Raw genomic sequence first — 12,412 nt, forward strand, 5'->3', positions numbered from 1 at the left:
GTCCCCTGATAGATGATCCTCTTGTTAAACGGCTGGTAGTTCATCACTTTTGGGTCCATTAATGAAGGACAACACACTTGGCTCCACGAACTGATACACTCACTCAACCCATATCCATCTGCTTAGTTTCTCTTCTGTTCTCTCATAATTCTCATGGCCTCATCATCATCTTCTTCTTCTTCTCTCAAGTTTACAGTGAGAAGATGCCAACCGCAACTGGTGCCTCCTGCTATCCTTACTCCTCATGAAGTTAAGCCACTTTCCGACATTGATGATCAAGATGGTTTGCGTGTCCACCTTCCCATGATACACATTTATAAAAAGCAAGCATCAATGGCAGAGAAAGACCCAGTTCAAGTCATTCGCCAAGCACTTTCGCAGACACTTGTCTTCTATTACCCATTTGCGGGTAGGCTTAGAGAGGGGCCTAACCGCAAATTGATGGTGGATTGCACCGGAGAAGGTGTCATGTTCATCGAGGCCGATGCAGACGTCACATTTGATCAGCTTGGCGATTCTCTCCAGCCTCCATTCCCATGCTTCCATGAACTTCTATACGATGTCCCTGCCACACAGCAAATTACCAACACTCCCCTTCTACTTGTACAGGTTCAATACACTTACTCCTCAATCTCAAGAATTTTCTTATTCATTTTCTGGATTTCTAAATTTTAAAACTGATTTTTATGTTATAATTAATTTCTGTCAAAATCCACTAAGTTTTGAATTTTGCTTTTAAAACAAGAGAATTTAAATGGTACAAACCAACTCAAATGTGCTTTCTCATCTTGATTTTCTGAAGTATCGGTAGTCTTACTGGTTCTGATAGAAAGAATGGGCTGGTTCGTCCTTCTGTCAATTTTTTATTTTCATTTATATGCTCTGATAGTGAGATGTTCAACAGAAATTTCATAAGTAGCTTGTTTCTTGCACTTATTCTCGGTCGTAGTTAACATAGAAAAAAATTACCGGAAGCAAAATGTGTGAACTTGTTGAATATGGAACAAAATTGCAGGTGACACGACTCAAGTGTGGTGGTTTCATCTTCGCCATCGCCTTCAACCACACCATGTGCGATGGACCCGGTTACGAACAATTCATGAGCGCGTGGGCGGAAATGGCTAGAGGTGCAACCAAACCTTCCATCGCACCAGTGTGGCGTAGGGAGCTCCTAATGGCAAGAGACCCACCTCGCATTACATGCAAGCATCGCGAATTCGAGCAAATCCAAGATATGCTTCCTTCTTCCAACCAAAACATGGTTCAACGATCATTCTTCTTTGGACCACTCGATATAGCTGCACTTAGGCGCTTGATTCCCCAACACCAGCACTGCACCACATTTGATCTCATCACGGCATGCCTCTGGCGCTGTCGCACAAAAGCACTGCAGATAGAGGCAGACGAGGATGTTCGCATGATGTGCATAGTCAACGCACGTGGTCGGTTCAACCCTCCACTTCCTGTTGGTTACTACGGCAACGCTTTTGCATATCCGGCGGCAGTAACTACTGCAGGGAAGCTATGCAGAAACCCATTCGGTTATGCGGTGGAATTGATAAATAAAGTGAAAGGTGAGATGACAGAAGAGTACCTGCAATCTGTTGCAGACCTGATGGTGATTAAGGGACGATGCTTATTCACAACCGTGAGGTCTTATATTGTGTCACATTTGGCACGTTTTAACCTTAGACAAGTGGATTTTGGTTGGGGTGACGCTGTGTACGGTGGAGTGGCCCAAGCTGGGGTTGGGAGCTTCTTAGGAGTTTCGTATTTCTGTTCTGCTAAGAATGGAAAAGGAGAAGAAGGCATAATATTTCCGATTTGCTTACCTGCTGAAGCTATGGAGAGGTTTGCGGAAGAGTTTAACCACATGCTAGGCAACAAAAGCCAACCTCAATGTCTACCCTGTAATAATAAGTATTTCATGAAATAATTTAGTTGACTTAAGAGATAGAATCTAGACTATTACGATGTTATTTAACGTTTGTTGGGTTTATGACAAATGTTAAACGGGAAATGAACCTTTGTCAAAAGTCATCAATGTTCATTTAGACTAAATATTTATAAACTTTTCACTTTACATATTTTAAGATTTGTTTTGCCATCTGATACAAAATTTGTAACGATAAAAATCCATTTTATAAAAGAGTAATTAGATTTTTCTTTTTAAATGCCTATAATTTATTGGTTAAAAATTGTAAAAATCCAGAAAAATGGTATTTTAGAAGTCGTCTAAAAATAGTGAGACTCAATTATTTTAATGTTAAATGATTTTATTATAAATAATTTTGTTATAAACGAGTTTCATTATTTTAAAATCTATAGAGTTGTGTATTTTTTTTTCTAAGAGTTCTAACTCCCAAGTCATCTCTTTGAGGATCAGGTTTCTAGACAATCACAACGTTAAGGTCTACAAATTCAACCAATCAATTTCTGTTTTAGAACAAGTAAGTTTCTACTCGTTTTTCTATCCTCTTTGCTTTGGTCAATGATCATGCACAAAACTGTTATGCATGTATAATTTTCGTATATAATTCCATCCTTTCTAATATAGTGATTGGGAAACGATGATAATATTGAATCAAATACTTTATAACTTTGTATTTTATATTGACATGATCCTTTTTATGAGATGGAATTCAATTTTTGTTATTCGTAATGTTTAGAAGAGGAAGAAGGATTTCAATAGGAACAAGAGTTAGGGATTTTGATAGTAGATATGGGTTTCAACCGAAATAGAATTGAGATCTTGAAACATTGTGAAAGGAACAAGGAAGAAGGAAGGAAAGAAAAAGGGTCACCCTTATGAGATATAAAAAAGGAGAGTGTGAGCACTGAGTACTCAAAACATGGGTTGTGTTCTTTGTAATTTTTTTAAATTTAGAGAGAAGAGTTAAGTGTATTAATGTTTGTGTATCACCATATTTTGTAGAATAATTTCAAGTTTCAATAAACCGAATAATTTTTATACCAACAAGCATATAATTGAGACTATTGTATTAATTAAGATATTCCATATCATTCACCAATATGGGATATAAGAGATGATGTTGTCTTCTAAGCCTGTTCATAAAAAGCACAGTTGATAATATATTTACACTATTCAAATTGAAATAGAATATGATTATGATACACTTTTATTCAAAGATAAATACACCCAAAAGTTATACTTTTACACCTAAAACAATTTTTCATATTGATAAATGAATTACAAGCTAGTCATTCCTCAAGTAGGAGTCCAATAAGAAAGAGCAAAAAGAATACGTCATTTTCATCTTTGCAAAACCCACTTGCCATCCTCATCAACTGTAAAATCCTTATGATACTTCTTTTTCACCATTTCCTTTACCTTGTTCACAAGTTCTGTGCTCAGTGAAAGTTGCTTGAACCTTGCCCTTTGGTTCCTAACCTGCTATTGCTTATAGGGCTCTGGCCTTTCAACTCAAATTCCTAACTTTCTTCTTCTTGAAATCCATTTTTCTTTTGTTGACAAAGTTTTATAAAGGAAAATGTTTCGTTGACACCCTTCATTTAACACACTTTTGACACATGCCACATGGCTTCGTTCGGTTGGTTGTTTGGGTGAAGAAACTCAACTCTCTTTTAAATGATCCGGAGGGTAATTTTGGAAAACGAAATATATGAAATTTAATTTTCGCGGTTTCAATTTTATCTTTCGTTCAATTTGGCTTGGGTCTGTCGTCTCCTCTCTCCATTGGCCTCCTCCTCTCTTCATTCGCCTCCTTCTTTCTCCATTCGCTTCATCTCTCACATTGCTCCCTAACGCGCTTCAACTCTCTTTCTCGTTTTGGGTTTGTTTGGCGTTGTTGCTATGTTTCGTTTTGGGTTTGGGTGTCTTTCGCTTTTTCACTTAAGTTCTTTTCTCGTTTTGGGTTTGTTTAGTGTTGTGGCTTTGTTTCGTTTTGGGTTTGGGTGTCTTTCGCGTTGTCCCTCTCTTTCTCATTGTCTCGCTTCTCCAACACTAGTGTATTTTTGTTGTCTTTATTGTTTTTGTGTTTTGTGAACCCTAATCCACCGCCATTGATTTATTTGTATGAAATATGTGCAGTTGCAATGGTGTCAACATACAGTGGTGTATGGCAATGAACAAAGAATAAGATATGAGTCTCTGTCCTCCTTTGGTTATGTGGAGAAGAAGAGGCAGTGTGGGTTCCGAAAGGGACACAACCAATGAACAACATCAACGTACAATGGTCCATGACATTGAACAACCAATGTTTCCTGTATTATATTTGACAAAATCTTAAGTAGTGAAATAAAGTCGTACTTAATGGACAGTAAAACACTAGATAATCACCTACAACGTTCAGAACAGACTGTTGTTCACCAGTGGTCCTCCACGTTTTCACTGTTGGCTCCTTCTGTTCAACAGGATGTGCATAATCCAAATCAGACACGCGTAATCGATTACAACCCCTTGTAAACGATTACAATGCAATTTTTTGCACCAGACATGGCAAAACTTCACTTAACACAATAATATCTCAATGGGAGGTCCCCACCTCCAACTTGGGGGACCCAAAACATTAAGATGCAGTCATTCCTTACTAAAGAACATAAAATTACAACTAAAAGAACTGGACTTGGGTCAAAACACACTGCTATTAACCAGTGGTCCCCCACGTGATCACTGGTGGCTCCTTCAGTTCAACAGGATGTGCAGAATCCAATTCAGACATGCGTAATCGTTTACAACCCCTTGTAATCGATTACAATGCAGGTTTTTGCACCAGACATGACAAAACTTCACTTAACACTATAATCTCTCAATGGGTGGTCCCCACCTCCATCTTGGGAGACCCAAAACATTAAGATGCAGTCGTTCCTCACTAAAGAACATAAAATTACAACTAAAATAACTGGACTTGGGTCTAAAGACACTGTTATTCACCAGTGGTCCCCCACGTGTTCACTGGTGGCTCCTTCAGTTCAACAGGATGTGAAGAACCCAATTCAGACACGCGTAATCGTTTACAACCCCTTGTAATCGATTACAATACAGTTTTTTGCACCAGACATGGCAAAACTTCACTTAACACTATAATCTCTCAATGGGTGGTCCCCACCTCCATCTTGGGGGACCCAAAACATTAAGATGCAGTCATTCCTCACTAAAGAACATAAAATTACAACTAAAAGAATTGGATTTGGGTCAAAAGACACTGCTATTCACTAGTGGTCCCCCACGTGTTCACTGATGGCTCCTTCAGTTCAACAGGATGTGCAGAATCCAATTCAGACACGCGTAATCGTTTACAACCCCTTGTAATCGATTACAATGCAATTTGTTTCACCAGACATGGCAGAACTTCACTTAACACTATAATCTCTCAATGGGTGGTCCCCACCTCCATCTTGGGGGACCCAAAACATTAAGATGCAACCATTCCTCAATAAAGAATAGAAAATTACAACTAAAAGAACTAGACTTGGGTCAAAAGACACTGTTATTCACCAGTGGTCCCCCACGTGTTCACTGGTGGCTCCTTCAGTTCAACAGGATGTGCAGAATCCAATTCAGACACGCGTAATCGTTTACAACCCCTTGTAATCAATTACAATGCAGTTTTTTGCACCAAACATGCAGAACTTCAGTTGTGGTCCCTTATGTTTTCATTGGTGCCTCATTATGTTCATCAGGTTGTTAAAAATTGAAATTACAACACAATAGTAAACAATTACAACACACAATTTAGCATCATCATCTTCACCAATTCAGTCAAATTCATCATATCACTAACATTATCACTTCCAAAAAATGGATTCTTCAAAATTTAAAATGTACACCAAATCAAAATATAAACCACTTCAATAACATAAATACATGCAACCAAACATTCATCTACTATATATTGCAAGATATAGGTTTAATTACAACATCAAGTTCTTATCCTATTCAACATCAAGTTCTTGTCCTATTCAAAATACCATACAATAATCACTAATTTTTCTTTTTAGGTCCTACAATTCCTGTGTATGGTATCCTCAAGGCTTGGCTCTTATAACGCATTCTTTTTCCCATCCTCACATAGGTCTTCAATTGTGGTTCGGTGTTGCACATTACATCCGGTGTGTTCTGTGACATTCCACCATGTTCGGTCTGAGAAATAATGACGAACCATTGCTCATCCGTCAAGTAGTTGTTCAAAGTGCAAACATACATCGTTGAAAAATAATGACGAACCGTCAACTGCTCAACCAAAAACAAAACAAATGTAAACACAAAAGGAAATAACAAAAAAACCCAAAAACTAAGAACCGAATACCCAAACCAAAAACCAAATACCCTAACCACAACATCAACGAAAACCGACAACAAGAATGCAACAACGCAAGAACCCAAGAACCCAAACCCAAAACCATATCAGACCCAACAACGCATTTACCTTGCTCCAACGAAGCTTTTGTTCGTGACTTCCCATCTCCACCAATCATCTAGAATGGAGAACCACTAACCAACCGTCAAACAGAGGAAGCAGGGGGAGAACAACGTAGGGGACAACAAAATGTGAGAGAGAGAACGAAATCTGAGACAAAAATAAGTAAAGGGTATATTTGGAAAGGAAAACTCTTTTCGTTTTGGTGCCCAGATTTTTGAAAAAAAAAAAATAACCCAACCAATGGCAACTTGACACGTTTGTGTGTCAAAAGTGTGTCAAAAAAGTTGTGTTAAAATAACGGAATCCTTTTATAAATAACGACAGTTAAATTCCACCTCATAAAAAAAATCTATATCACAATGTTTACTGTATACCATCTTTAATAATTTAAACATTGTTAATGATTTTTGTGTATTTGTTACACATTTAAAAAAAAGGACCCGAGTGATACTATCTGATAATCGAATTGAAATTTCAAAAAGAGAATTAAAACGAAATGTGTTTTTTACAATTTTCTATTTTAAAAAGATGAAATTTCATATCACTAAAGTTGCATCATTTAAAAAATTTATAACAATATGTCACGTCACTTCTTCTTTACTTCGATCAGTCAAATTTTTAATAGTAAAAGCTACATTACTACCATTTTTTAAAATTATGAATCTAATTAAGATAAAAAAAAAGTTGAAAGACAAATTTGAGACATAAAAGAGACTTTTAAAATAATTAAACTTATATAATAAAAAAAAATTTAACCACTCATTAGACATTATAAAGTATGCAACAGTACCAAGTACTATATAATTGTCCCCTTCTAAAGTATATAAATTTTTAAGTATAAATATATGAAATATATTAAAATTAAAAGAATAATTTAAATTATATATAATAAAATTATTTGAACCACTCACTAGACATTAAGATCAACTTAGTAACGAATACTATATAATTAAGAAAAAGTCTCTTTAACAATTTTTTTTGATAATTTTTTGACAACGCATACGTGACCGTTTATGATTAGTCCGTTTCAAATACTTTTTAAAAATAAATTCAAACGAACCAATAGAATGGTGACACGTGTTCTATTATAAAAATATTATTAAAGAATAGTTTTTAAAATATCGTTATGCATATAATTAATTGTCTCCATTTGCATGATAATAGAAAAGCGGTAGTTTCATCATGGAGAAAGAGCTCAAAATGTGTAAAATGAAAAGAAAAAAAAAATAACAAGTTATCCCTCAAGATAAAATAAAAAGATATGAAAAATGTTCAAAATGGATAAAAAATTCGAAGAATTGATTTAAATATGAATAACACGATATAAATTAAGAATGACACCCAATAAACAATATCGTATTTTTTTATCAGAGTAACAAGTAATTAAAATATAACACTAAAATAATAAATGAAATTATTATGAAATAGATAAAATCATCTTGATATTGATATTTACTCATGTTCACATTTTTTGATATTTACTCACGTTCACATTTTCTTTTATATTTACTCATGTTAACATTTATTGAAAGAATCTCATCCTTCTCAACTAAGGACATATCATTTTTGTTTTCGAAGTGGATATTTTAATAATTTTAACAATAAAATATGTGTTATTATTTTATTAATATTTGAATTTATTTTTAAAAAAATATTTAAAATAAATTAATCATAAACTATAATGTGCTGTAAAAAAAAAAAAAGTTGTTAAAAGAATTTTTTGTTCTTTTGTTTCATGCGTTAATCCGAGAGACTGGGGCTAATATAATGGGAACTGATGTGTCTGCATCAACTGAACCAAGACATTATCAAGACAAAAACCATTTACACCCCGTTGTAATTGTTATTGTGCGTATTAGAACAGAGGTCACATGTGTAATAATTCTTCGAGTCAACATAACTTTTTTTTGTGTGTTTAAAATACATTAATTTTATTATATTAAAAGAGTTAAAATATTTTTAAATAATAAAATCAGTATAATTGCATGTGTATTTTAAATGTTTAATAGAGGAATTATATAAGAAATCAGTAAAAATTTAAATCTCAAATTTTTTGTTATTAAAAAAATCTGGAGTCATTTTACTATGATGAATATAATTTGAAATATAACAAAAAAGAATATGAAAGTAGCATAATATTCTTTTTTTCTATTATTAAAAAGTTTTAAGTGGCATAAATTGGTTGTTTGCTGAGTAAACTTATATAACATCGGGAAAAAGTGCTGAATTTTTTTTCCTTTAAATTTAACAACTCTTGTAAATCTATATATGTATTAATAACCCTGCTCTAATCTGTTTTAAGGTCCACCAAATCATAGCTCTTTTATGATATTTTTGAGTTGATGATTTCACCTAAACATTCAATTAGATAAATTAATTTACTCAATAATAATTAATTTATATCATTGCCATATAGTTTCAAATAATCATTTTAATTTTAAATTTTTATTTATTTTTTGTGGACCTGTTTTTCAGAATGTGTGTGGTAAAAGGGATATTATTTTTAACGAATTAATTACAGGCATTTAAAAAGAAAAATCTAATTACTCTTTCATAAAAAAAAGGATTTTTATCCTCACAAATTCTATATCACGTTGCAAAACAAATCTTAAAAAAATATACAGTAAAATTTTTATAAATATGTAGTCTAAATTAACATTGATGACCTTTTAACAAAACGTTAATTTCTCCCTTAACATTACTCATAAGCACAACAAACGTTAAATAACTTCGTACTAGTTTAGATTACTTCATGAAATACAGATTATTAGAGGGTAGACATTATAAAAGTAGCAGAACTGGTTTGAGGTTGACTTTTGTTGCATAGCATGTGGTTAAACTCTTGAGCAAACCTCTCCATAGCTTCAGCAGGTAAGCAAATCGGAAATATTATGCCTTCTTCTCCGTTTCCATTTTTAGCAGAACAGAAATACGAAACTCCTAAGAACCTCCCAACCCCAGCTTGGGCCACTCCACCGTACACAGCCTCGCCCCAACCAAAATCCACTTGTCTAAGGTTAAAACGTGCCAAATGTGACACAATATAAGACCTCACAGTTGTGAATAAGCATCGTCCCTTCATCACCATCAGGTCTGCAACAGATTGCAGGTACTCTTCTGTCATCTCACCTTTCACTTTATTTATCAATTCCACCGCATACCCAAATGGGTTTCTGCATAGCTTCCCTGCAGTCGTTACTGCCGCCGGATATGCAAAAGCGTTGCCGTAGTAACCAACAGGAAGTGGAGGGTTGAATCGACCACGTCCGTTGACTATGCACATCATGCGAACATCCTCGTCTGCCTCTATCTGCAGTGCTTTTGTGCGACAGCGCCAGAGGCATGCTGTGATGAGATCAAATGTGGTGCAGTGCTGGTGTTGGGGAATCAAGCGTCGAAGTGCAGCTATATCGAGTGGTCCAAAGAAGAATGATCGTTGAACCATGTTTTGGTTGGAAGAAGGAAGGGTGTCTCGGACTTGCTCGAATTCACGATGGTTGCATTTAATGCGAGGTGGGTCTCTTGCCATTAGGAGCTCCCTACGCCACACTGGTGCAATGGAAGGTTTGGTTGCACCTCTAGCCATTTCCGCCCACGCGCTCATGAATTGTTGGTAACCGGGTCCATCGCACATGGTGTGGTTGAGGCCGATGGCTAAGATGAAACCACCACACTTGAGCCGTGTCACCTGCATTTTTGTTCCATATCCAACAAGCTCACACATTTCGTCTCGTAAACTTTTTCCATTGGAAATTTTCAAAATTAGGCTAGTTTGACCTGTAATTTACAAAAATAAGGAAGTTTGATTTTTTTTAAAATGGATAGGTGATTCTAAGTCATGACCACTTTTTCATATAAAAAAGTGAAAGTCATTAAAATTTACAATTTCTTTATAAATATGTTGAATTGAAATTGACTCTTAACGACTTTTAATTTGTATTGAAGACAATATGGTTCATGATAAATTTCAATTTTTATTGAACTAAAATCATCATCCCTTATGACGAATTTAGTTGTATTATATTTTTTTTCCGAACTATTAAACTCAAAATATAATATAATTGAACTCATTATAATTATTAATAACTTTAGTTCAATAAAAATTTAAAGTTCTAATGAATGATGACGACTTCAATACAAACTAAAACTAGTCATGAGTTATGTCAAGTTCAATTTAATGCATTCATACACAAGTTATTATGAGTCTTGATGATTTTCCTTTTTCACAATTTTATGAAGAAGACTTAATAGTTATGACAATTTCTATTTATTGACAACTTGTACTTAAAAGTTATTAGAACTAATGATTATTTACACTAAATTTGGAAAAAAAAAATCAAATTATCACATTTTTTTTTTTGTAATTTACGGGTCAAGCTTCCTAGTTTTGATATTTTGGACCAAGAATAAGTGCAAGAACCAAGCTACTTGTGAAATTTATGTTGAACTTTGTTAAATTATTATCGACGAATGTTATACACCCCATTTTGTAATAGGCTATCAGAGAATATCAATGAAAAAAAAAGTTGACAGAAGGACGAACCAGCCCATTCTCTCTACGAGAACCAGTAAGACTACCAATTCAATACTTATGAAATCAAGATGAGAAAGCACATTTGAGTTGGTTTGTACCATTTAAATTCTCTTGTTTTAAAAGCAAAATTCAAAACTTAGTGGATTTTGACAGAAATTAATTATAACAGAAATCAGTTTTTAAAATTTAGAAATGTAGAAAATGAATAAAAAATTCTTGAGATTGATGAGTAAGTGTATTGAACCTGTACAAGTAGAAGGGGAGTGTTGGTAATTTGTTGTGTGGCAGGGACATAGTATAGAAGTTCATGGAAGCATGGGAATGGAGGCTGGAGAGAATCGCCAAGCTGATCAAATGTGACGTCTGCATCGGCCTCGATGAACATGACACCTTCTCCGGTGCAATCCACCATCAATTTGCGGTTAGGCCCCTCTCTAAGCCTACCCGCAAATGGGTAATAGAAGACAAGTGTTTGTGACAGTGCTTGGCGAATGACTTGAACTGGGTCTTTTTCTGCCATTGATGCTTGCTTTTTATAAATGTGTATCATGGGAAGGTGGACACGCAAACCATCTTGATCATCAATGTCGGAAAGTGGCTTAACTTCATGAGGAGTAGGGATAGCAGGAGGCACCAGCTGCGGTTGGCATCTTCTCACTGTAAACTTGAGAGAAGAAGAAGATGATGATGATGAGGCCATGAGAATTATGAGAGAACAGAAGAGAAACTAAGCAGATGGATTTGGGTTGAGTGAGTGTATCAGTTCGTGGAGCCAAGTGTGTTGTCCTTCATTAATGGACCTTTGACCTGAATTTATAGTGTTGGTTATGGACCTTGGATTAGGGAAACCTTAATTAGGGCCCAATCACAACCCAATAACCCTTAATCTCGTCTTATCTTAATGTATGTTAACCAATCTGTCACGGTCGTACGGTCTTGTCGTTGCTTAACAACCATCCGTCTAAGCATTCGGTTCACCCCAGTACATCAGGCACCCCAAGCCTTAGACAATTAATTGTCGTTGGGTTTGAAAATGGACTGGGGCTAGGTGACACTCCTTTGAAGTTGGTTTGAGTGGGAAAACACGTGTCGTTCCATAATAGGTCGGTGGCCTCGGGTAGTGGGACCGTTGCGTAACCTGGGCCCTTGATCATGGTAGATTCCAACGACTGAGATGTGTTGGTGGTTTCAAAAAGTTTTACTATAAATAGGGGTGCGTGGCACTGTCATTTTTACTCTTATCTCCTTCCTTCTTTCCTTACCATTTGGTTTAGTGTTGCTTTAACAAGGTAATAAATGGCTACTATTTAGTTGTCTTCTTCAAATGTCGGCGGGCGGGGACGGCGGGGACTCGTCTGGCGGCAGTGGGGTTTCTTCTCCCAGTTTAGTGTCATTCTCTTATTTGGAGAGGGCAGATCAAGCGAGGGAATATCCTCCCGGGTCACCTGTTTATAGTGGCGACCGAATGATAAAT

General features: G+C 35.5%; 2 protein-coding genes across 2 annotated transcripts; one reads left to right on the forward strand and one right to left on the reverse strand.

Moving 5' to 3' along the window:
* Positions 1-2,073, forward strand: LOC106775380 (benzyl alcohol O-benzoyltransferase-like). Its single transcript, XM_014662498.2, has 2 exons — positions 1-609; positions 1,016-2,073. The coding sequence occupies exons 1-2, from the start codon at positions 154-156 to the stop codon at positions 1,934-1,936; spliced, it is 1,377 nt and encodes a 458-aa protein (XP_014517984.1). The 5' UTR covers positions 1-153; the 3' UTR covers positions 1,937-2,073.
* Positions 2,074-9,171: 7,098 nt separating this feature from the next.
* Positions 9,172-11,673, reverse strand: LOC106774836 (benzyl alcohol O-benzoyltransferase-like). Its single transcript, XM_014661866.2, has 2 exons — positions 11,183-11,673; positions 9,172-10,092 (listed from the first exon to the last, which is right to left on the reverse strand). The coding sequence occupies exons 1-2, from the start codon at positions 11,636-11,638 to the stop codon at positions 9,172-9,174; spliced, it is 1,377 nt and encodes a 458-aa protein (XP_014517352.1). The 5' UTR covers positions 11,639-11,673.
* Positions 11,674-12,412: the final 739 nt, after the last annotated feature.

This window comes from Vigna radiata, chromosome 10 (assembly GCF_000741045.1).
Source record: "Vigna radiata var. radiata cultivar VC1973A chromosome 10, Vradiata_ver6, whole genome shotgun sequence".
In the NCBI taxonomy this organism is placed as follows: Eukaryota; Viridiplantae; Streptophyta; class Magnoliopsida; order Fabales; family Fabaceae; genus Vigna; species Vigna radiata.

What these genes read in the sequence shown, in the direction of transcription:
- LOC106774836 (XM_014661866.2), bottom strand. Translation starts at nt 11,638, where the DNA reads ATGGCCTCATCATCATCATCTTCTTCTTCTCTCAAGTTTACAGTGAGA. An exon ending in CTCCCCTTCTACTTGTACAG is followed by an intron (nt 10,093 to 11,182) that starts GTTCAATACACT and finishes ACAAAAATGCAG; the next exon opens with GTGACACGGCTCAAGTGTGG.
- LOC106775380 (XM_014662498.2), top strand. Translation starts at nt 154, where the DNA reads ATGGCCTCATCATCATCTTCTTCTTCTTCTCTCAAGTTTACAGTGAGA. An exon ending in CTCCCCTTCTACTTGTACAG is followed by an intron (nt 610 to 1,015) that starts GTTCAATACACT and finishes ACAAAATTGCAG; the next exon opens with GTGACACGACTCAAGTGTGG.